General features: G+C 35.9%; 2 protein-coding genes across 2 annotated transcripts in view; both read left to right on the forward strand.

Moving 5' to 3' along the window:
- The first annotated feature begins 657 nt into the window (after window positions 1-657).
- LOC124361419 (facilitated trehalose transporter Tret1-like) lies at window positions 658-7,446 on the forward strand. The gene is made up of 4 exons (XM_046815468.1): window positions 658-951; window positions 2,345-2,653; window positions 6,188-6,296; window positions 7,088-7,446. Exons 1-4 carry the CDS (start codon window positions 658-660, stop codon window positions 7,405-7,407), a joined length of 1,032 nt encoding a protein of 343 aa, XP_046671424.1. The 3' UTR covers window positions 7,408-7,446.
- A 2,568-nt stretch (window positions 7,447-10,014) lies between these two features.
- LOC124360963 overlaps window positions 10,015-25,066 on the forward strand; it is a 58,058-nt gene continuing 43,006 nt past the window's right edge. The window contains exons 1-4 of the mRNA XM_046814999.1: window positions 10,015-10,190; window positions 20,197-20,525; window positions 20,637-20,912; window positions 22,094-22,402. Coding sequence (XP_046670955.1) covers window positions 10,136-10,190; window positions 20,197-20,525; window positions 20,637-20,912; window positions 22,094-22,402 — 969 coding nt within the window. The 5' untranslated portion in view covers window positions 10,015-10,135. The remainder of the gene's footprint in view (window positions 10,191-20,196; window positions 20,526-20,636; window positions 20,913-22,093; window positions 22,403-25,066) is intronic.

Raw genomic sequence — 25,066 nt, forward strand, 5'->3', positions numbered from 1 at the left:
GTGCATTGGTTCCCAGAGTTTTATAACGGAACAATACAAACAAACATTCGCATGTTATATATATAGATTGAAAGCTTTTTCAATTTAATTATATATTTTTAAAGAGATAAATTAAACCAAGATGAACTTTAAATGGTTTTTTGACATACAATAATTTATTAACATTTCCTTTATTTCCTAGTATTATGTAAATGAGTGTTGGAAACAAATGTTTGTTTATCTAAGGTTATATAATGTATATAACTTAATATGATCTAAACACGTATAGATTACATTACTGTCCTGAATTTTGAACTATCAATAATAACTTAACAAAGGTTACAAAATTTTTTAATTTTTTTTTATTTTTTCTATTTAATGTCTGAATTTGCTATCAATATAAATTACAAGTTTTGGATGGTTGTAATTTGTGTGATAATCCTTCAAGCCTTCTGCTCGTTGGTTGGTGGGAGTAAAAATTAATTATTTAACATTATTTCTAGAAAGGATTGTTATAAAAACCCCCCCCCCCCACCCCCCCCCCCCCCCACCCCCCCCCCCCCCCACCCCCCCCCCCCCCCACCCCCCCCCCCCCCCACCCCCCCCCCCCCCCACCCCCCCAAATGCCTAGTTGCTTAAATACGATGGTTATTGTTGAAAACGCCCTGTATTTGTTCAATGTTCAATTTGTTACAGGACGCAGTTAGAGGGTTCTTGAACACTCAAGGTCACATCGCCTTCTGCTCCGGCAGTCTCCTGGTGTACTCTATCGGGCCATTTGTTAGTTACGCCGCCCTCCATTATATGATGCTCGGGATGTGTTTACTTTTCTTTCTGCTGTTTTTTTATCTGCCTGACTCCCCTCACTCACTGGTAATCAAACATGAAGTAACCCGAGCAAGAGAGACCCTGGTCTGGCTCAGGAAGAACAGGTCTGACTCTTACGCTGACAAAGAACTTCAGATCATACAGGTAGTAAACATTTCATTTTGTCCTCAAGACGACCAATGCATTAGTGAAACTGATGTGATCTTAATTGAAATACTCCTTCCGATTCAGACGACATAGGTAGATTTTGTGATACCTGAAATGTTATTAATCTATCCTCATGCTATTTATTGCCTATGTACTCAATATCTCAAAAATAGTTCGAAATACAAAACATTAATGTTTATAGTGACAAGTCTATGAAATGTTATAAGTATTCCAGAACACCTATTTTTCCCTATATCTTCATACCTCAGAGTTGTGACTTTTTATAAACTTTGAACGGCCCTCATAATGGAACGAATGGTGCACCAAGCTAGCCAAATAAACAATTTTTGAGCGTGTTTCATAATTTTTATTGTCAGTACTTGAAAATAAATCTTATGGCATTTACATGTAATCAATATCTCGAAACAAATTTTAACTACAAAATATTTCCAGGACACCTTTGTTTTATCCGTAGATTTTGTAACGACTCTTATTCGTCCCCGTACTTAATCCTCTCCGCTCCTAACTCAGCCTGTGAACTAGTGACAGTTTCCCTTAGGTAGGATTTCCCTTTAGCACTTTTCCCCATGATCTAGATATTTTTTCGCTTTCCGCTATTACTGACGTTCCTTTGTTCCTAACCTATCGTATACTAGCGTAGCTTCTATCTTATCCTCCGCTAAAGAAAACCCACTGGAATCATTGGCCCTGCGATACAGCAATCCTGTGCTAGAGCAATCCGAGTGCCTCTATTACTTCCACCGCTACAGAAATCAAAGCGGTACCTTCGTTTCTTTAGAGTAATCCATCCTCTGCTGCTAGAGAAATCCCAGTATGCTCCTCATATTCTATTCTTGGTCTGGGCTGAGTTGATACCGAGTGTTTGTTTAGTCTCAACTTATATTATATTGACTCAGCTCTTCATCTGAGCCTTCGGTTTACCCATCCAGACTCTTTTCTTCTGACCCCTGGAGTATTGCCCCCAATTACGACTGAGAATTTCTGGGTTTGTAATGAAAGGAAGTTCTTAAAGTTTGAACGGCCGCTATTCTGAAACGAATAGCGTACCAAACTAGTACTGGACAGATCTCAGCTGAGATATTTATAAGATCAATTTTTGTAACATGTTTCAACTTGTTTGGGGGCAGTTTTCGTTTCCACAAGCCGCGTTATATAGCACATACACAAACTTTTAAACAGGGGATGATTTTCAGTTATGGGGTTTGTGTGAAGGAAAAGTTACGCAGAAATCTTTGATAGTTGCTACGATGAGGGTAATTGCAATAGGTTGTATTTGTACATAAAATCTATCTTAATTGCGTATGTGTTATCTTTAGCTGAGAATGAGGGATTTATTAAGTTAACGTGAAGCTATAAATGTTTGTTGCAGAGCTCAATCCACCAGAGCCAGACAGAGTCAGGTTCCATGAGAAAGTTGTTTGCGTCCCGAGGTAACCGCCGTGGTCTCCTTATCTGCTGTGGACTCCTTACTCTTCAGCAGGTCTCTGGTATGTCTATCGTCTTCTTTTACGCGGAGCTGATCTTCAAGATGACCGGCACAGACATTTCCACCAGCACTTGTTCTATAGTAGTCGGAGTCTTCATGACAGGATCTGCTTTCATCAGTCCTGTTGCTGTCAGGAACTTTGGCTACAAGAAACCTCTACTGGTGGCTGCTTCTGGGACAGCTTTGGGCATGGTATGTATTAGCTCAGTTATAAACAATGATACCTATAATTTATGTGTAAATACTAGGAATGAAAATCGGTCTCATGAAAAGTTTCTTGAACTTACGAGAATTGAAAAATTTTATAAATGAATATAATATGCTTACATTTAATACATGGCAAAATAATTCTCCCTTCAGGTTAGGCATTGCGTTTTTCTCACTACCAAATAAACAGTTTCAGATCGTCTACATTGGAATGTTGATAAAGTCTTTATAGTTTCAACTGCGTTCTCACTACCAAATTTAAAATGTGAACCTAAAATTAATAATTTAAATGATAATTTCTATGTGTTTTTTACAATTTAAAACAAGATGAGGCCGATAATTAATAAACATTTAGTCAAAACCTCACCCACTAGATCCTGAAGCCTCTTTTATAAAACTGCTTCTTAAACCAGAAATATATTCCTAAGAATGGAACGACCTCGAGTTCTTTCCATTTGATTAATGTTAGGCCTCGCGGACCTTTGGGGCCCTTATTTTTTATCGTAGCGTTATGGCAGGTATCAAATATTGAGAATCTTATTAATAAGCATCCAAACGAGTTTCAGTTTTTATTTTAATTTTGTAAAGTTTATCATTTTTGAAATGGTGAAGTAATAAAATGAATGAAATCTTTCCTTGAATAATAAATAAAACTATCGAAAAATAAAAATGCGTTTGGACGCATTATTAAAATGAGACATCTCCTATAAGGTTGTAAAAGTGCTTAAGGTTTAACATCGCTCTTATGGGGTGAAAGTCGACATGGCCGCTACTATAGACACCTCTTAAGGTAAACATTATTTATTAGGTTAAAAATGAAACCAGTTAAGCACGGACAGCTTTAAACTATGAAAATGTAAAGACGATAATTAGAGTGATAGGTGATAGCTTTTAGGTCTACGAAACCGGTGTATGATTCTGATCTAAATTTCAGATTCACACAGCTTCCAAACACTGTTACCACAGTTACATTATTGCAATATATGGAACTCACTGATCTGAGCAATGTTTAGTTATTTTGCCTGAAACTTTCAGTAATACATATCCGATTGTATAGGAAGAGGGCGGAACTGTGCCGTGATTGGCTGAAGTTTAACCAATTACTACCACTGGTCCCAATAACATTGATAGCTGTAGAGTAATTTCGGTTTTTTGTCGTATAAGTTTTAACAAGTCACACTACAGATTCTCCACAGAGGTTGAAATATTCGGGGAAAACAAGATTATAGTGTTATCTGAAAAAAACTATCTTGTGAGCAAGCTATCTTGGCGTGTACTGCGCTCACTCACGTGACTTGAATAGATGTTGGATTTAGAACATTTACCATTGTTATGTGTAAACAAAACCTATAACTTTGGCTTAACTACACGTATAACTACAATTGCGTGCTACACTTAATTAAAAATTGGTTCGTGTTTTAGGTCAAGTTCGATACTTAAATTCACATGCTGAAACTTCGCAAATAACACTTGTTTACTAAGACGTTCGCATTAACCCCGTAATTTACACAGGCAACCTAAGGATTGCTAGGTTTAGAATGATCATTATGTATCGTGAGTAGAGTAATAAAGTAGTTAACGTGAGTTATACATATTATCTATAATGTAAGTGCACATAAATCTGTTTATTACGCTAAAGATAACTGTAAACAAATATTTTCTTTATATGGGACACTTAATAATGTGGTTGGAACACAGTTACTGTGTGGCAATAGCCTAGGAGTACGCCACACCACGTGTCCCTTCGATTGCACAAAAAAGTATATAGCACACTTCGTTTTTGAGATGTCATGAGGACTGATAGACAATGTTCGATCACAGGAATAGAATTTTTACATCCCCCGGCAGATAAAAGAGAAGATGTACCACCTTAAGAGTAATACTGATAGGCTTCAATTATGCCTATACATTCTTGCCTATTTAGAAATAAATTTTCCGGAAAAATTTAAAGTCAACAAATCATTGGTTTTATGATAAGGATCATGATTAGCAAGTACAAAGTAAATGTGAGTCCGTGCTTCACCTGGAAGGACTATGGTGCGGTTATTAGGGTGACGACTCCGGTGAACTACGTCAACAAGGTATCGCGGGATGGTGCTGACCAGGCGGCTCTAGACAAACGTTGTTGCAAGCCGCAGGATCCGGACTGGTCGGACGTTTTTTTATGTCTCTTGCTCCAAGTCTTCGCCGCTCTTCACCGTTTACCACCTTCACCAAGATGCTCCTTTACACCTCAATCGTAAGGCCATCCATCACTTACACCGGCCCTGTGTGGTTCAACCAGCTGGCTGCTACCCCAGGAAACAGCTACATCAAGGCGTAAGCTCGGCACCTCTTTGACTCGGCTGATTCCTTGGAGAGGGATCACAACAGGGCCTGGTCTTCCCGTGAGGGCCTTGCTGGACTGCACAAGCTGAGACGTCCCAGGGCATTAGTGGACGGCCCTTTCTAGGCGCATCACTCATGTAGACTTGCCGTCTATCCTAAAACTCCGCCCACCACGTTCATCTTCTTCCCATTAGACCAGATTAAAAATGTGCACTAACGCTTGACCTGATAACATGGAGTATCATGCAACATAACCGAAATATTTTTTTCATGTAGAACTAAAGCTTTTACTCTATTTGAAGTGTATAGATTCAGTTAATTTTTAAGATATCATATCGTGCATACAGACAGACAGAAATTACATCTTTCTAGCCTTTCGAGTATAGTAGGAGAAATAATTAATCATTTTGCATAGAGTTTTTGTCATTACTCTGGACATATTATGTTTCGATTAGTAGGAAAATACCTGTAAATATAAAAGCATATTGATAGAGATACAACAAAATATTGGAATATTAAAAGGTTTATAGGCCTACCTTAAACCGACCTAGACTGCGGTCGTCGAACGGGTCAATTCAGATAGTTTCCTGCAACTTAGTAACACGTAGTTGAAAATAATCAATTTTTATATAAATAACCAAACGCAGGTGTGTGTTCAGTTACAATAACGTTTTGTACAGGGAAGCCTTGGTGTGTTTTTCTTGTTGAAGTCGAGCAATGTTGAGGTAGATTCAATCAGTTGTCTACAATAATGTTTTGTTACAGGGAAGCCTTGGTGTGTTTTTCTTGTTGAAGTCGAGCAATGTTGAGGTAGATTCAATCAGTTGTCTACAATAATGTTTTGTTACAGGGATGCCTTGGTGTGTTTTTCTTGTTGAAGTCGAGCAATGTTGAGGTAGATTCAATCAGTTGTCTACAATAATGTTTTGTTACAGGGAAGCCTTGGTGTGTTTTTCTTGTTGAAGTCGAGCAATGTTGAGGTAGATTCAATCAGTTGTCTACAATAATGTTTTGTTACAGGGAAGCCTTGGTGTGTTTTTCTTGTTGAAGTCGAGCAATGTTGAGGTAGATTCAATCAGTTGTCTACAATAATGTTTTGTTACAGGGAAGCGTTGGTGTGTTTTTTCTTGTTGAAGTCGAGCAATGTTGAGGTAGATTCAATCAGTTGTCTACAATAATGTTTTGTTACAGGGAAGCCTTGGTGTGTTTTTCTTGTTGAAGTCGAGCAATGTTGAAGTAGATTCTATCAGTTGGCTACCTCTAGTTAGTCTCGTAGTCTACATTCTTTTCTTCAATACAGGTCAGTTGAGTTCTTGATAAGTTAAACTTGCTTTAGGCTTCTGCTCACACATTTATATTTTAACTTTCTCTATTTATAATATGTACTTATGTATTTACCGACTTATACAGCCTAATAATAAATATTAGATAGGGACAGAGTGGGCTCCGGGTACTACCAAAGTACCCACTATAGTAACTTAAATGAGGTTTAACTGTTATTGCAGTGAAACGAAACCTTTTTTTATATACCCTACTTGATGTTTGGATAACATAGGCTTACATTAGAGTTCTATAACCTCGGAAAGTACTATTTTCTCCAAAAATATCACTCTGAATAAGGTGAAAACAAATTCTTGACGATGTGTTTGATAACAAGAATGTGTTCATAAAGCCCAATAGGAAAAAATTATTTAATTGGCTCATTATAACAAATTTAACTTTTTTAGGGATTCAAGATTAATAAAACTATAACATTACAGGGGCTGATAATATTATTACTGTAGCTAATGTACAAATCTTAGTCTTATCAAAAAACTACATTTTATTGTATTTGGTAATATTTGGGAAAAGTGTAAAAAAGCACCGTTAATTCAAAGTTGGATATACAGTATATGAACGAATGGAGTCCCTTAACTGAGTTGCCTTTAATTTCGTTAGGCAGACGTTTATATGTGTTTCTGCTGAAGTGAAATCTGAATACCCACCATCTAAAACAGAATAGTCGCTTTATACGTGTTTGGATATTGTCTTACCGGATATTGGCTATTATACAGTGATATTGTTTATAATATTGACTATTCCCCTTTTCAGGCTTCTCTAATATCCCGTGGGCTCTGTCCGGGGAGCTGTTCGCCAGCAACGTGAAACCCTATGCAACAACGTTGATAGCGACTAGCTGCGGCTGTCTCTCATTCCTCACCGCCAAACTGTTCCCTTACCTCATCCACCTGGTAGGGGAACACTTTGTCTTCTTGGGCTGTTCCTGCTTCTGCTGCATCACCGTGCTCTTCGTCTCCGCCGTCGTACAAGACACGAGCGGCCTCTCTTTTGGGGAGATCCAGGACATGCTGAATGGTCGAGTGAAAACAGATATGCAGCATCGTAAAACTGTTTTACAGAATGTACATTAATCTATTTGTATTTGAAAATAAAAATTTGGTGGTAATTAATTATACTGAGATTAACATGTTGGAAAATGAAAAAACAATTAGGTTTGATTTAATTACATTACACTACAGTAGAAAAGAATGACTTGGTGGCAACAGTAGTAGAAAATGTATGTGGGTATCTTGTGGTTGTCACTTTGTCTCTGCGAATGCCTTAACATTTCGTAAGTATAAAGGTTAAAACATGTGTGGTACCTGCTAATTGTTGGAATATTGCGGACAGATAAAACAAACTTAAGGACAATGATTCCTGGTCAATAGTGGGTATCTTTTGATAAATTTAAAATGTATGAGAGATTTTCTCACCCATAACTCCAAATTCAAATGGTAAACCTCCTCTTGTGATACATTTTTAGAATACAATGTGAAAGAAGAATATTGGTACAAACCAAACGTCCTCTTCTCTTGCTCTTTTTTATTTTTGAGATATTTTAGAGCAAAATCAGAACAAATATAAAATTGAAAAATGTCCTAAAAATTGTGTTTACCCAGAAGATCTGATTTAAAAAAATAACCTATTCCTTTGAAAGTAATATTATTTAAAGTATCTTTCAAGTTAACAATACAGACTACTTTTACTGAACACAGGACATCACAAGACCTTTGTAACGTGACCATTAAAAAAAAACGCTCGGAAAATCTTTCAAATTAATATCAAAATATAGATTTTCCAAGCCCAAAAGGCAGGTAACATAGAAAAATACCATAAAATACTTTCGAATATTTGTTATTTGGTTAATTGTATCTTGTAATAAATACTTTTTGAAGTTCAATTTGAATGGTTTAGTTGGAAAAGTAATTTAAGTATTAATTCGAATTATTTTTTGGCCTTTTTGAAAAATTACACACGTAACAGAGGAATTTCACTGGGCTTTGTAATTTTTTAATATAATGACGGGAAACTGTATCTTGTTTTGAAATTTTATTCCGTACTTTTAAGTTAATTGGTTATGAAAGAAAATATTTTAACTCTAGATTCTCCAAGAAAATGTAAATGGTTCGATTTTAACTTTGGTATAAAAAATCTCAAAAACTAAAATCAGCTCAAAAATGCTGGCTTATATATTTATTTTATATTGTGGCAAGGAGGGGTCTCTATAGTAAATACATTGAATTTTAAGACGACCCCCTTCAGGTCTGACGTCTGAAAGTTTATTATTTGTCAAAAGTGGGAGTTAGTTTTTGCCATTCTGTAACGAGCATCGGGACCTCGAGTGAGTTTTGTTCCAGCCAACCTTTTATACAATATCGTTTATAAACAGGGAGTTACAAGCTGCCAACACAATCTGGCTTTTCAGTTTTAAAGAGTAGTGTTTCACAAAGTCCGGTTTATCTTGTAATGTTTTTTGTAAACGCTATAATAAAAAGTTGACCTAAAGTTTTTTTACTCACGATGAGTAACTCACGATCAAACTGTATACTATATTGCTGTCTACACTTGGTTACGTGTCACTAAATGGGATAAGACAGCAGGGTACCAACTATCCGATTTCCTCCCAAAGTATTAAATTAACCTTTCACCTTAACTTAGATAAGTAACTTCTAGTAGTTGAATTTATTGTAGTTATTAACAACTAGGATCACTTGTAGTTTTATTCCATAGGACAATACAATCCCATATTATCTGAGTAGTTTAGTGGCGAAAAAAGTGTATTAAATCCGTTCCCCATTTAATGTATACCTAGATCTTGCATTGGTTACTGCTCTATATTTATTTTTAAGCTCATGGTATTATAATTTTTATTACAAACCTAACTCAAAATATTCCATCTTTTATTTTCGTTACTTGAATTTCTCCGTTTGTTATCTGTATGTTGTTATTTATTTTCAATCGTGCATTATGACACTTTACCATAAGTGTTGGAAACGTCATATTTGTTGTTTAAATAAACATATATTCCAAAATTGTTATCAAGAAATGGACAGGATTTGTTCGCATTTTGCAATCCACATTATTTTAATTTATTACAGTCGAGAGCCTATGTGGATTGTATAAACACTTAACTTGATTTCTTTAGATCGGTAGATGACTTTGTTCTAAGAAAGAAATAGTTCTTATGATAGACGTCGAAGTAGAAGAGTATTTAATGCAAACAGATACCAGTAGTATGAATTTGTTCAAGTGATAGTGAACTAGTCACAAATTTAGTCCCGTTATTAAATTAATAAATTGTAATCTCTTATTTACCTATTACTTGTAAAAGCTTACGCATTAGGCAGCAGGAATATTGTATTTCGTTAGCAATTAATTGGATATGTGACTTGACGAAGATAAATGTTAACGCTATTCAAACAACTGTAAATTAATTTTGTGTTATTTGGCTGTTTCATTGTTTGTAACAATATTGCAATTGTAATATATCAAACTATAATCATTATAATACAGTAATTTATGCTGAATCGTATGAAGTGATTGAGAACAAACACAAATATGGTGGGAGGCATTTCTCAATGTTCATATACAATGACACAGTAAAATTTATAATAAGTCTAAAAATCTTCCGCAACTCGACATGTGTTAGCTACTTTACAATAATTTACTATCTAAAACGTGATTTGACACTTTTATCAAATACGTGTTATCTTTATGTTGCCGCCTTAAACAGTTTTACAGCCGACAAAAGACAGTAAGTAGCATGGTGTATTTTACAGTCGAGCTAGTGAGATCATACACCACTATTCGTCCTAGATCATGGATTCTACCGCCAAAATCAGCCGGACTCATCTTTACACCAGTGCAGCCATCTGTGAGTAATCCGCCCTTACAATTGATGACAGGAAATCAATGGAAAGACCCTTTATTAAAGAGGTGAGGTTAGGGCTGTCAAACCCCCTGTACCACTCAACCTCATATCATATACAGTACATTTACAATAATTGAATACATACACATGTACACGGTTAACATACTATACTTTATAATAAATGTAAACAGATTTGCTTAATTTACATAAAATAACTCATGAACTTAATAATACAGGCTAATTCTTAGTCAAAGATAACCTAAGAAGCTAACAATTTCCCCCCCCCCCCACCACAGTAACAAGTCCCTGACCCTCGCCTCGAAGCACACACGAACCTCAACACTTTTAATATCATCAGGAAGAGCATTCCAAAGACTACAAGCCTGAACAGTAAACGACCTATTAAAAATTGAATAAAGTAATTCTGTGCACGCTGAAGTCTGTCCGATTGCTCAGCAATCAAATCACTGATCACAATGCCAGCAAAGACTTTATTACATATTATTGTAACATAGCCCATTTTAGGGCTGTATTAATTGTCAGTCCAAGATTCTGAAGTTTATTCTGGTAATTTAGTTAGCGACTGTTCATTTTTAACTTCGATGTGGTATCAAGGCTGATACTGTTAATCAGTTTCGAGGTACCTATGATTTGTAATATTGATTGCGTCTTACTTTTATTCAGTTTCAGACCATGTTATTTAGCCCAGAAGTTAATCGCTTGAATGTCGAAGTTTAGTAGTGACACATGAGTGACAAGTTCGTTAAGTTAACAGTAAACGTATGTTTGTAAATCCGCGGCGTAACGATGAATACTAAATGCCATACGATTGAAGTAATATATTTCATGTCATGTAAGCACAGAGCCTTGGTAGAAATCCTCTCGTAACAGTTTACCAGACATACATTTTATCCTCTCCTTCACACATTCCTAACGTCCACTGAGGTAAGTCTGTAAGGAGGAACCATACTTCTTTAATTTGATGAAGGGAGGGAGGAGATATACGCAGCCAAAGGCCTTGGAAAATAAAAGTAAAAGAGTATTAAGATGATCACTAGTTTGTTATCCATTGCCGATCTGAAATCATCAGTGATTTTCTATACATATGTAGTGGTAGTTAGATTTTCATTATAGTAGACAGTGTGACTGGTCAGAAAGAATAGACGTAGATCACGGCTCCGACCGCGATGCTGGTCATACTCGAATTCCCTTCCCGAGGAGCAGCCCTCAGCTCAGCTGTACAATGGCAAGCTGCAGATCGGTCTAATGAAATATTTACAAAATAATCATTAATAGCGGTAGCCGGCAGGTCCGCACCGAGCTTTGCCCGGCAGAGTTCCACCACAATGTGGTCTGAGTCCTCTCCCGTCTTCTCCAACACTTTGAAGAGGAGGAGGTTCTGGAGTCGCTGGTATTTTTCGAGGTCATCAAAACACCCCTGTAGTCGGGTGTGTACACGCGTCTGAACACTACCAGACATCCCCTCTTCATCATTTATTGTTATACAGTACGAATCACGTCAAAACCTGACGGATTCATCTTTACGTCATAGCAGTTATATGTGATTAACCAGCCATGGAAATAAACGTTAAAATTCTTAACTACACGTTAAAACCAGATGGAATTTTATTGATAAAGAAGCAGTCAACTGTGAGAAAACCGTCTTATTTCAGCAAAAAAAAAAAAAAAAAAAAAAAAAAAAAAAAAAAAAAAAAAAAAAACAACCGGACTCATCTTTACAACAGCGCAGTATTTTTAGAGTTACCAGCCTTTGCACTTGATAGTTTAAAACATTTATCTGCACATAAAATCCATCCAGAATCTTCTTTACAAGAGCGCAATTATAGGAGGGTTACCAGCCCTTGCAGGTGATCGTTTAAAATATATATTATGATTTTCAGTTGATTCTGACATTTGTTTGTGTAATCTAAGTTACTAAGTTCAGTGCCGCAAACTTTACACTGTAACGGCCTATTTAGTGAAATGGGATGTAACAAAGAACAATGGGTTTCTTTACGATTTTTAGTGGTTTCTGATATTTGTTTCTGTAATCTAAGTTACAAAGATAAGTACCGCCAACTTCATACTGTAACAACCCATTTACTAAAACGGAATGCAACCTAGAACAATGGGGTTCCTTACGATTTTTGGTAGATTCTGACATTTGTTTCTATAATCTAAGTTACTAAGTTGAGTGCCGCAAACTTTACACTGTAACGGCCTATTTAGTGAAATGGGATGCAACAAAGAACAATGGGTTTCTTTACGATTTTTAGTGGTAGGGATAAAAGCTATGTTTTTAAATTTTTTTAAATATAGCCTCCAATTGCCAGTAGATGTTCACCATTACCTGCGAGTAGTTTTTTTAATTCATAAAATATTTGTACAAAATGAAGAAAACAAAATGATCTGATAATGAAATTTTGAGTTTACTGTACAATTATTTCACAGTGCTGCTTTCTTGATAAATTATTAAATAACAGTGGAATAAGCGTGATTGAGGTAAATCGTGTGTATTTTAAATTATTAATATCACATTTAATATTAGAAAACATAGGGAAGGATTTTATAAATAGGCCACATAAATTAGGAGAATATTTAAGGCTGTACATAAAAGAATTAAGAGTGCATTTTTAATTTTGTTGTAATTGTTCTGAATTAGAAATTATAAAATTGTGCAAATGGGCTTAATACCGAAACCATTTCAAAATTTATGTTTGTGAAAACAACAGTTAGTTGTGCGTAACTTACAACAAACAACAATGAGCAACCTAGAGATCAGAGTAGGAATACAGCGCCTACAATATGTTTGTGAAAACAACAGTTAGTTGTGCGTAACTTACAACAAACAACAATGAGCAACCTAGAGATCAGAGTAGGAATACAGCGCCTACAATATATTTGTGAAAACAACAGTTAGTTGTGCGTAACTTACAACAAACAACAATGAGCTACCTAGAGATCAGAGTAGGAATACAGCGCCTACAATATGTTTGAATGCAATTGCATCACGGACAAGAAATATATTGCGGAATGTTATATCTGCGGGAGGTCGGGACATCTGAGCAGACATTGTTTTCGTCGAGGAACACAGAATATCACACTGATCTAAAACGCTGATTTGGCAGTGACTATGAAGATGAACTGCATACTAGTTTTTCTTCGGTAAAAGATAAAAAACTAAAATCTGTAAAAGAAGAAAACAAGCATTATGAAAGAATTTAATTTAAGCAAACATAAGGCAGGAAATTTAGCTGATACGTTTGAATGTTTGCCAAGCATTCGGGTAAATTTAGGTTACAAATTACAAGTGTATACAGTAAATTTACAACAGTTCATTACAATTGTGGTAAATTCTTAACTTATTCTTCAAATAGAAAAATAAAAAATAATATACTAAATAAAATAATCTTATAAAAAAATATATACTAATTATTTATATATAATAAGTATAATATAATATCTAAAAACCTACACATTTAAAAATAAACAGTTCATAATTTGTCTCCTTAAAAGTTGCTTTACATAAATTAAGATATACAATAAGTATTTGATTTAATGTGTTTATTTATATAACGTAGTTAAGTATTATTAAATGAATGTATTGATTATATGTAAAATAATATTAAATAAAGTGTATAAAATTATAAATAATAGGAATAAAATTCAAGGTAATATTTACAGATATTCACAGTAGAGCTTGTATCACAGTACGTAGCCTATGGCTGAGCGATCACCGCCTTCTATCTCAAAAACGATTGCGCGTATGAAAAAAGTTCCTAATAATATGCTATACAATTTTTGTAATAAATAATAATATAATTTAAGCAATAGAAACCTAGATAATAAAAGATAACAACTTTTTTTGTTTATCTTTGACCTTGAATAACACTAACTACGCAGAAACGAAATTATATGAGACTTTTGGGACAACTTTTAGAACCGGAAACTAAGGTACGGTATTACAAATATTCAGCTTATTTTCTCCCGTTCCAAGGTTGATCGCTAAAATAACTGCACTTGTTCTGACTGTTAAACATTTATATTGTTAAAGCATATAGATAAGCTTGATAGTGACAAAACTTCTTATTTTAACACTTTCTGCAATCGCTGTGAAGCCAAGAGTAAATAAAAATTAAAAGATTTAGTAAAAATATACTTTTAATTGCTCATTTCAGCGAATATTACTCGTAAATATGCAGTGCTTGGTCAGTACTGTATGGCAGGTACCAAAAACTTTAGACTATCGAACTTTTACTATAAATTTAAAGACTGTTATAAAACCCATGTTAATTATCTGTTGACAAAAGCAGTCCTCTCATACCTGTGTATGTGTATATTTTCTTGATCGGGAAACAAGGCAAAATAAACTATGGAAAAAAATACTGAGTCCGGAGTAAATTAAAATTGCAACAAATATACACTTTTTAACAGATCGTAGCGACAAAAAATTCAGCATTTGCGTCGGAAATATAATTCAATTAAATCACATGTGCTCGTACACACGTAAAGCCTACGAAATTGCGTGCGAAGCCGTGAATAACTGCTAGTATTACGTAAGGCATAGATAAAAATCTTGGCCTATATAATAAATAATAATAAATAAATATAAAAAAATAAAATTTATAATAAATAAAAAGTTACACCACAAAAGGTGGGTACCGTAAAATTTACACTATAAAAGTCCATTGATCTAATTTCGATATAGTAAATCAGTGTGGTAGATTTAGTTGCTTCTTCAGTTTATTTTTAAACCCACAAACCAGAGTTACGCCACAAAAGGTCGGTACTGTGACATCCACACTATAAAAAGGCCATTGATCTAATTTCGATATAAATCACTGTGATGGATTTAGTGGCTTCTTCAGTTTATTTTTAAACCCACAAACCAGAGTTACGCCACAAAAGGTCGGTACTGTGACATCCACACTATAAAAAGGCCGTTGATCTAATTTCGATATAAATCAGTGTGATGGATTTAGTGGCTTCTTCAGTTTATTTTTAAACCCACAAACCAGAGTTACGCCACAAAAGGTCGGTACTGTTACAATCACATTATAAAAGGCCATTGATCTAATTTCGATATAATACGTGTGATGGATTTAGTGGCTTCTTCAGTTTATTTTTAAACCCACAAACCAGAGTTACGCCACAAAAGATCGGTACTGTGACATCTACACTATAAAAAGGCCGTTGATCTAATTTCGATATAAATCAGTGTGATGGATTTAGTGGCTTCTTCAGTTTATTTTTAAACCCACAAACCAGAGTTTCGCCACAAAAGGTCGGTACTGTGACATTCACATTATAAAAGGCCATTGATCTAATTTCGATATAATACGTGTGATGGATTTAGTGGCTTCTTCAGTTTATTTTTAAACCTACAAACCAGAGTTACGCCACAAAAGGTCGGTACTGTGACATCCACACTATAAAAAGGCCATTGATATAATTTCGATATAAATCAGTGTGATGGATTTAGTGGCTTCTTCAGTTTATTTTTAAACCCACAAACCAAATTACGCCACAAAAGGTCAGTACTGTGACATTCACATTATAAAAGGCCATTGATCTAATTTCGATATAATACGTGTGATGGATTTAGTGGCTTCTTCAGATTATTTTTAAACCCACAAACCAGAGTTACGCCACAAAAAGGTCGGTACTGTGACATTCACATTATAAAAGGCCATTGATCTAATTTCGATATAATACGTGTGATGGATTTAGTGGCTTCTTCAGTTTATTTTTAAACCCACAAACCAGAGTTACGCCACAAAAGGTCGGTACTGTGACATCCACACTATAAAAAGGCCGTTGATCTAATTTCGATATAAATCAGTGTGATGGATTTAGTGGCTTCTTCAGTTTATTTTTAAACCCACAAACCAGAGTTACGCCACAAAAGGTCGGTACTGTGACATTCACATTATAAAAGGCCATTGATCTAATTTCGATATAATACGTGTGATGGATTTAGTGGCTTCTTCAGTTTATTTTTAAACCCACAAACCAGAGTTACGCCACAAAAGGTCGGTACTGTGACATCCACACTATACAAAGGCCATTGATATAATTTCGATATAAATCAGTGTGATGGATTTAGTGGCTTCTTCAGTTTATTTTTAACCCACAAACCAAATTACGCCACAAAAGGTTGGTACTGTGACAGTCACATTATAAAAGGCCATTGATCTAATTTCGATATAATACGTGTGATGGATTTAGTGGCTTCTTCAGTTTATTTTTAAACCCACAAACCAGAGTTACGCCACAAATGGTCGGTACTGTGACATCCACACTATAAAAAGGCCGTTGATCTAATTTCGATATAAATCAGTGTGATGGATTTAGTGGCTTCTTCAGTTAATTTTTAAACCCACAAACCAGAGTTACGCCACAAAAGGTCGGTACTGTGACATTCACATTATAAAAGGCCATTGATCTAATTTCGATATAGTACGTGTGATGGATTTAGTGGCTTCTTCAGTTTATTTTTAAACCCACAAACCAGAGTTACGCCACAAATGGTCGATACTGTGACAGTCACATTATAAAAGGCCATTGATCTAATTTCGATATAATACGTGTGATGGATTTAGTGGCTTCTTCAGTTTATTTTTAAACCCACAAACCAGAGTTACGCCACAAAAGGTCGGTACTGTGACATTCACATTATATAAAAGGCCATTGATCTAATTTCGATATAAATCAGTGTGATGGATTTAGTGGCTTCTTCAGTTTATTTTTAAACCCACAAACCAGAGTTACGCCACAAAAGGTCGGTACTGTGACATTCCACACTATAAAAGGCCATTGATCTAATTTCGATATAGTACGTGTGATGGATTTAGTGGCTTCTTCAGTTTATTTTTAAACCCACAAACCAGAGTTACGCCACAAAAGGTCGGTACTGTGACATCCACACTATAAAAAGGCCATTGATCTAATTTCGATATAAATCACGTGTGATGGATTTAGTGGCTTCTTCAGTTTATTTTTAAACATACACAGTCACATTATAAAAGGCCATTGATCTAATTTCGATATAATACGCACAGAGTTACGCCACAAAAGGTCGGTACTGTGACATTCACATTATAAAAGGCCATTGAATTTCGATATATATTTCGAGATATAGTAAGTGTGATATAGTATGTGATGGATTTAGTGGCTTCTTCAGTTTATTTTTAAACCCACAAACCAGAGTTACGCCACAAAAGGTCGGTACTGTGACATCCACACTATAAAAAGGCCATTGATCTAATTTCGATATAAATCAGTGTGATGGATTTAGTGGCTTCTTCAGTTTATTTTTTACATACAAATAAAGCTACAAAAGTGAGTGCCTCCAACTAAACACCATAACCGTCCATTGAGCAATGTGCACCTTTTAGTTTTGTTAGCGTTTTTCGCATTGACTATTTTTTTAAGCATCAATAGGGTAACATTGAGATTTTATTTGAAACCTTCACCACCTGCAGTAGGCATATACACCTGTAGTAGTTTCAGTTTATAGTTTTCAGTATATAGTATAATTCTTGTTGAAAAAAGCATAATTATTTAATAAATATTCGAATGGCTGAGCCTTAGGAAAGAAAAATTATTTTTATTTGTAATTCTGTACGTCTATTATTTGACCACACAATACTTCGAAAACTATGGGACTCATCAAAGTGCCAATGAAAAGTTTTACATTGATATCATAGGTCTTATGATAACAGCGTTAAAATAGCAGAATAAATTTATAAAAAAACAGTGTAATTATATGAGGGTTTTACATGTGACATAAGTAAAGCTTATAGCCTAACTAACTGCACTCGTTCAACATGATCTTATGGTGACTTTTAAAATTTGTTTCGGAGGGAAAAAAAAACACCATAAAGGCCTGATATAGTATCATCAGACGTTAAGTTTGTTCAAAGCTTAGGGAATATCTTAGTGGAAATTGATTGGAATGTGAAGACATGTTAAACGAATCTGTTGGTAGCTTGTGTAAAGGTCAGTCAGATGTCAGATTTCTTTAATGTGTGATCTATAAAGCTGGTGCTACGGCTCAACAAATCTTTAGATAAATGGGGACTACTTTGATTGGGGGAAATGTCAATTTAAGTTTCTGATATAATTTACACGTATAAATAAATTGTCTCCTACTCCTTCACAAAAAGTCTACTATTTACAATATAACCTCGTATCAGCCCCAAATATCAACACTTCTCTAGCGGCTTGCTCACAATGAGATCTCAATAGCTGCAACGTGGCCTTCTGACAAGCGTGACCTCAAATTAACCTTTTTCACTTAATAGGTTTACGAGGAGAAAGTACTCGTACTTAATCTAGAGCAACTATTTGAACTTTACATTATAATATTTAAACGGTTATCTATAGTTAACTAAAGTCCTGACTGTTCCTTTATAAGTTGCTGTCCATGTTCGTCCATTGGTACGTGCGATGCTCTTGATGGAAAGAGTATATGGTTTCGATGGTTACAATGGAGTGTATAGTTCTTTCCTCTTGGACCAAGGGAGAACTGTGTTGATTTTGTGTTGATTTTGGGGTCAAAGGCACAAAGATAAGTCTGTTTACCCGTCTGTGCAAAAGGGTTTGCATTACAACCTGTCAAGTCCTTCGATGCTCCTCTGTGTCGATACTCCTCTGTGTCGATACGCCTCAGAGTCGATACTCCTCTGTTTCGATACTACTCAGTGTCGATACTCTTCTGTGTCGATACTCCTCTGTGTCGATACGCCTCAGAGTCGATACTCCTCTGTTTCTATACTACTCAGTGTCGATACTCCTCTGTGTCGATACTCTTCTATGTCGATACTCCTCTGTGCCGATACGCCTCAGTGTCGATACTCCTCTGTGTCGATACTCCTCAGTGTCGATACTCCTCTGTGTCAATACTCCTCTGTGTCGATACGCCTCAGTGTCGATACTCCTCTGTGTCGATACTTCTCAGTGTCGATACTCCTCTGTGTCAATACTCCTCTGTGTCGATACTCCTCAGTGTCGATACTCCTCTGTGTCGATACTCCTCTGTGTCGATACTCCTCAGTGTCAATACTCCTCTGTGTCAATACTCCTCTGTGTCGATACTCTTCGCTGTCGATAATCCTCTGATTCGATACTCTTCTGTGTCGATCGATACTCCTCTGTTTCGATACTCCTCAGTGTCAATACTCCTCTGTGTCGATACTCCTCTGTGTTGATATTCTTCTGTGTCGATACTCCTCTATGTCGATACTCCTCTGTATTGATACTCCTCTGTGTTGATACTCCTCTGTGTTGATACTCCTGTGTACTGTGTGTACTTACTGTGTACTGGTTGTAGTTATGTGTTAAATAATTATCTGATTGCAGATCTCTCTTATTAATATTTTGTGTCACTGAACTACGGCAAACGACCGAACACTTCATTGCGGTTCTAAGGTTATTTTAACCCTTTTGGTCGACATGGGCCTTTAAGGATAAAATCTAAACTAAGTATTACACAGAAGGAAGAACAAATGCTAGTCAGTGTTTTATTGCTGTAGTTACAGTACGAGTTGTAATGAGTGATATTTATTGTTATTGTTGTACTTTAACATGAATGTGCTTAATAGGTACCTTTTAGGTAGAAACCATTCTTATTGAAGAGAACCTTTAGGTAAATATTACGTACCTTCACCGCCCAAGACTCCCAAACATAAAATTACTGAATATACTGATTATTTTTCTATTTACTACTCCTGTAGTCAAGAAAGCCACTGACATGCCTTAGTTATCTATAACATTCACTGAACACTTTAAAAGAGCAACATAAAATTAATTATATATTAAAAACTCGCAGAGTAACTTTATATAATGGCTACTATTTTCAATTATATTTGTTGAGTATTTTTTTCTTAAATAGCTTATTTATTAATATATGTCGCTCTACATATATATTATTATAGCTTTATATCAGCAGTTTGATGGTTTATAAAATGTCAAGTAAATGATGACGTCATGACGTTTCCCGGTATAGTGAACTTGGTATACCTGGTATGCGGAACCACGTACGCTTGGTCGTCACCAGTGCTGATGAAATTGCATCTGTCAGACGAAGAGGGAAGTACGGTCGCCTCCATGGTGGCTCTAGGAATGGGGTTAGGACCCTTCCTGTCCGGAGCTCTGCTGAAAGTCCTGGGCCGTAAGTCCACCGTGGGCCTCGGCATGGTTAGCATGACGTGCTCCTACTTGCTGCTGACAGTGACTCAGCAGGTCGTGCTTCTGGTGGTGGCCAGACTGCTTGCCGGCATCACATTAGCTGTAGCCTTTTCTGCTGTGCCAACCTACATCGCCGAAATTGCTGAGGTAGGCTGAAACATGTTATAAGTTATATTAACTTTAATGTCGCTTACACCACTGTGCCGTAGTAAGTAGAAGTATTCTTGCACATTTTATTATTGGAACATTATGTTTCAGGACTCTGTTCGAGGTATTCTAAATACTTTCATTCAGACCTTTTTCTCCTTCGGAAGTCTCGTAGTTTACGCTGTAGGTCCTTTCGTCAGTTACGCTGTTCTACATTACATCTTGCTAGCGATGTGCGCTTGCTTCTTTCTGCTCTTCCCATATCTACCCAACTCACCGTATGCGCTGATCATGAAGGGCGAAGAGCACAGAGCGAGAGAGGCCCTCGCATGGCTGAGACAGGGAAGGTCCAAAGTTTACGTCGAAAAGGAGCTTCAGTCGATTCAGGTATTCTAAAAGTAACAAATTATTAAAATGCTGTGAATTAATATACAATTTAAAAGTCAAAGTAACAGAAATTAGTGTTGATTTTTATTAAATTATATTAAATGTCTTCACCATTATTGCTTTTTAATGCCATACAAATTAAATATATTAGGGGACTGTGCTGTTCTCCTTGGCGTATTCAAATTGTTAGTGGATGTCACACAAGGGGAAGTTTTGGCCTTTTGGTGCACACTGGAGACCTTAACGATGATTTATTTTGAGAATATTTAAAATTTGACAAACTATTAATAGGACCTATTAATTTTGAATCCGACTCCTTTTCCACTTCTGCTTGGTTCGGTGTCTGAGATCTAACTCTGTCACATAATCTAGAGTCTACGTCCACCTGAAGCGACAAAAATGTCGGCGGTGAAGAAGCTCGAAATGAACTCATGAACTGCATCATTTCACACATCAGATGCACAAAGCGGAATGTAAATTGGAGCTCATCTCAACATTCACATTGCGTTAACCCTACCATAGCTTCTTTATGTGCAATAAGACCTGTTAGGGCACTCGGTAAGTTTTCGTTTATATATTATAACGTTTATATATATATATATTATGTATTATATATTATTATAAACGAAAAACGTTCAAGATTTCTAGTATTTTAGTTTTGGGCAGAATAATACAAATTACAATTATTGATACTGATGTTGGACTTGTTGTTTCCTCTTGCCAATTTTATCTTTTAAATCTGTCTCATAAATAAAGGAGGCTACATGCTTGTTTTTATTGGATTTATTTATTTGCTTTAATTGTCTATTTTATACGGATAAACAACACTGGCAAAAAAGCTGTTATATTAAAAAGCTGTGCATTGATACTTGAAACACACCTTTCGTATCTCAGCCAATTTTGAACAATGTTTCCACGATTGTATGTATAGAAAGCAATTAGGCATATTGTATAAGTAAATAATGTTCCCTTATTAATGCGGTATTCGATTAAAAGCGAACACCATCTCATTTCAACGTCATATTTTTGCCCACGACCTTTGTGAAAATTGCCTCATTATACTGTCGGCTCCACCAAAAGTCATTTAAACAGAGAGAAAAAGAGATAAACGAAACAGAGATAATTTTAGTCAGACATAAGCAAATAAAATGATACTCGATATTACTCATGACTTGATGTAGAAATCAGTGCGGCAGAGTCAGGCAGAGCCCGGGTCTGTCCTGGAGCTGTTCACGAACACTGGTAACCGTCGCGCCTTGTCCATCTGCTGCATCCTTCTGGCTCTCCAGCAGTTCTCCGGGATCTCTATAGTCTACTTTTACACGGAGTCCATCTTCAAGATGTCAGGCACTACCATCTCCAGCAGCACTTGCGCCATCATCATCGGAATCATCATGTGTGTGTCGTCCTTCCTGAGTCCTGTCACCGTGCAGAAGTTCGGCTACAAAACGAGCTTGTTGATTTCTACTTCTGGATGTGTCTTGGGAATGGTAGGTCTTTAAAACGTCCAAATAATAAAATAAACGTTTTTTTCAAAACAATTAAATGTCAAATGGATGGTTTAGACGAGGCTTTTACGTGTCACTGTTTAATTTACTGTCATGAGACTAATTATACAAGACTTGTTACAGAAGACTTGTAGAAGCTAGTTCTACTGCTGGACCGCTTTTTGGACGTAAATACTTTTAAATACTCAAGATACAAGATCTATACCCGAAACTGTGCAGATATCTAAAATTTTTTTACTATTCTTTTTCAGTTCCAAAATATTGTAGATGTTCATTACATGTTGCGAAATGGTTGATTAAAAACACCTGACAAATGTTTAACACAGTATTGTAACATATTTCGAGCCTTAAATACTGTTGGGGATACATATTCACGATAGTTTAACTTTTGTCGTAATGCTGTAACTGCATTTACAGGACTCTAAGCTCTTCCAACGGCTGCATTATCTTGATCAATGCTAGATGTTTTTAGTTTTAATTGGCGTAATATTAGTGCTATACATAGCAAACAATTCCTACCCTTCAAACAGTAATAAAACTCATATTAATTATTACGAATTACACTTAAGGAACAGCACAACTTCTTTGTTGACTCACTTAAATGAGTGATTGTTACATATTTAAAGTAAAAAAAAAACACTTTAGCGTACATTGCCTTACAAGAATGATATACTGCAAGAAAGCAACTGAACTAGAAACGACACTTGGAGCAGACTAGTAGTGTTTAGACAAGAAGAGTTCCTTGTGGTCATCTGACGTAAGAGAAGCGGTAAGGTGATACACGTTTCCTAAAGCTGAACTAAATAGGTCGTAGCTTGCACTTACCACTGCATACTGTACTATTTCCGGGCTTGTTGGTGTTTAGAGAAGTAAGGTTGTAGAGTTGTAATTTGCCACTGTATACTGTCCTGCTTCTGTGCTAATTTTGTTTAGACAAGGAAGGTTTTAGACTTGTACCTTACTACTGTATACTGTCCTGCTTTTGTGCTAATTTTGTTTAGGCAAGAAAGGTTTTAGACTTGTACCTTACTAATGTATACTGTCCTGCTTCTGTGCTAATTTTGTTTAGACAAGGAAGGTTTTAGACTTGTACCTTACTACTGTATACTGTCCTTCTTCTGTGCTAGTTTTGTTTAGGCAAGAAAGGTTTTAGACTTGTAGTACCTTACTACTGTATACTGTCCTGCTTCTGTGCTAGTTTTGTTTAGGCAAGAAAGGTTTTAGACTTGTACCTTACTACTGTATACTGTCCTGCTTCTGTGCTAATTTTGTTTAGACAAGAAAGGTTTTAGACTTGTACCTTACTACTGTATACTGTCCTGCTTCTGTGCTAATTTTGTTTAGACAAGAAAGGTTTTAGACTTGTACCTTACTACTGTATACTGTCCTGCTTCTGTGCTAGTTTTGTTTAGGAAAGAAAGGTTTTAGACTTGTACCATACTAATGTATACTGTCCTGCTTCTGTGCTAGTTTTGTTTAGGCAAGAAAGGTTTTAGACTTGTACCATACTAATGTATACTGTCCTGCTTCTGTGCTAGTTTTGTTTAGACAAGAAAGGTTTTAGACTTGTACCATACTAATGTATACTGTCCTGCTTCTGTGCTAGTTTTGTTTAGACAAGAAAGGTTTTAGACTTGTACCATACTACTGTATACTGTCCTGCTTCTGTGCTAGTTTTGTTTAGACAAGAAAGGTTTTAGACTTGTACCATACTACTGTATACTGCTGTCCTTCTGTGCTAGTTTTGTTTAGACAAGAAAGGTTTTAGACTTGTACCTTACTACTGTATACTGTCCTGCTTCTGTGCTAGTTTTGTTTAGACAAGAAAGGTTTTAGACTTGTACCTTACTACTGTATAGTACCTGCTTCTGTGCTAGTTTTGTTTAGACAAGAAAGGTTTTAGACTTGTACCATACTAATGTATACTGTCCTGCTTCTGTGCTAGTTTTGTTTAGACAAGAAAGGTTTTAGACTTGTACCTTACTACTGTATACTGTCCTGCTTCTGTGCTAGTTTTGTTCAGACAAGAAAGGTTTTAGACTTGTACCTTACTACTGTATACTGTCCTGCTTCTGTGCTAGTTTTGTTTAGGCAAGAAAGGTTTTAGACTTGTACCTTACTACTGTATACTGTCCTGCTTCTGTGCTAGTTTTGTTTAGACAAGAAAGGTTTTAGACTTGTACCTTACTACTGTATACTGTCCTGCTTCTGTGCTAGTTTTGTTTAGGCAAGAAAGGTTTTAGACTTGTAACCTTACTACTGTATACTGTCCTGCTTCTGTGCTAGTTTTGTTTAGACAAGAAAGGTTTTGTAACTTACTACTGTATACTGTCCTGCTTCTGTGCTAGTTTTGTTTAGACAAGAAAGGTTTTAGACTTGTACCTTACTACTGTATACTGTCCTGCTTCTGTGCTAGTTTTGTTTAGACAAGAAAGGTTTTAGACTTGTACCATACTAACTGTATACTGTCCTGCTTCTGTGCTAGTTTTGTTTAGACAAGAAAGGTTTTAGACTTGTACCTTACTACTGTATGCTGTCCTGCTTCCGTGCTAATTTTGTTTAGACAAGGTAGGTTTTAGACTTGTACCTTACTACTGTATGCTGTCCTGCTTCTGTGCTAGTTTTGTTTAGACAAGGTAGGTTTTA

The sequence above is a fragment of the Homalodisca vitripennis genome, chromosome 4, assembly GCF_021130785.1.
Source record: "Homalodisca vitripennis isolate AUS2020 chromosome 4, UT_GWSS_2.1, whole genome shotgun sequence".
In the NCBI taxonomy this organism is placed as follows: Eukaryota; Metazoa; Arthropoda; class Insecta; order Hemiptera; family Cicadellidae; genus Homalodisca; species Homalodisca vitripennis.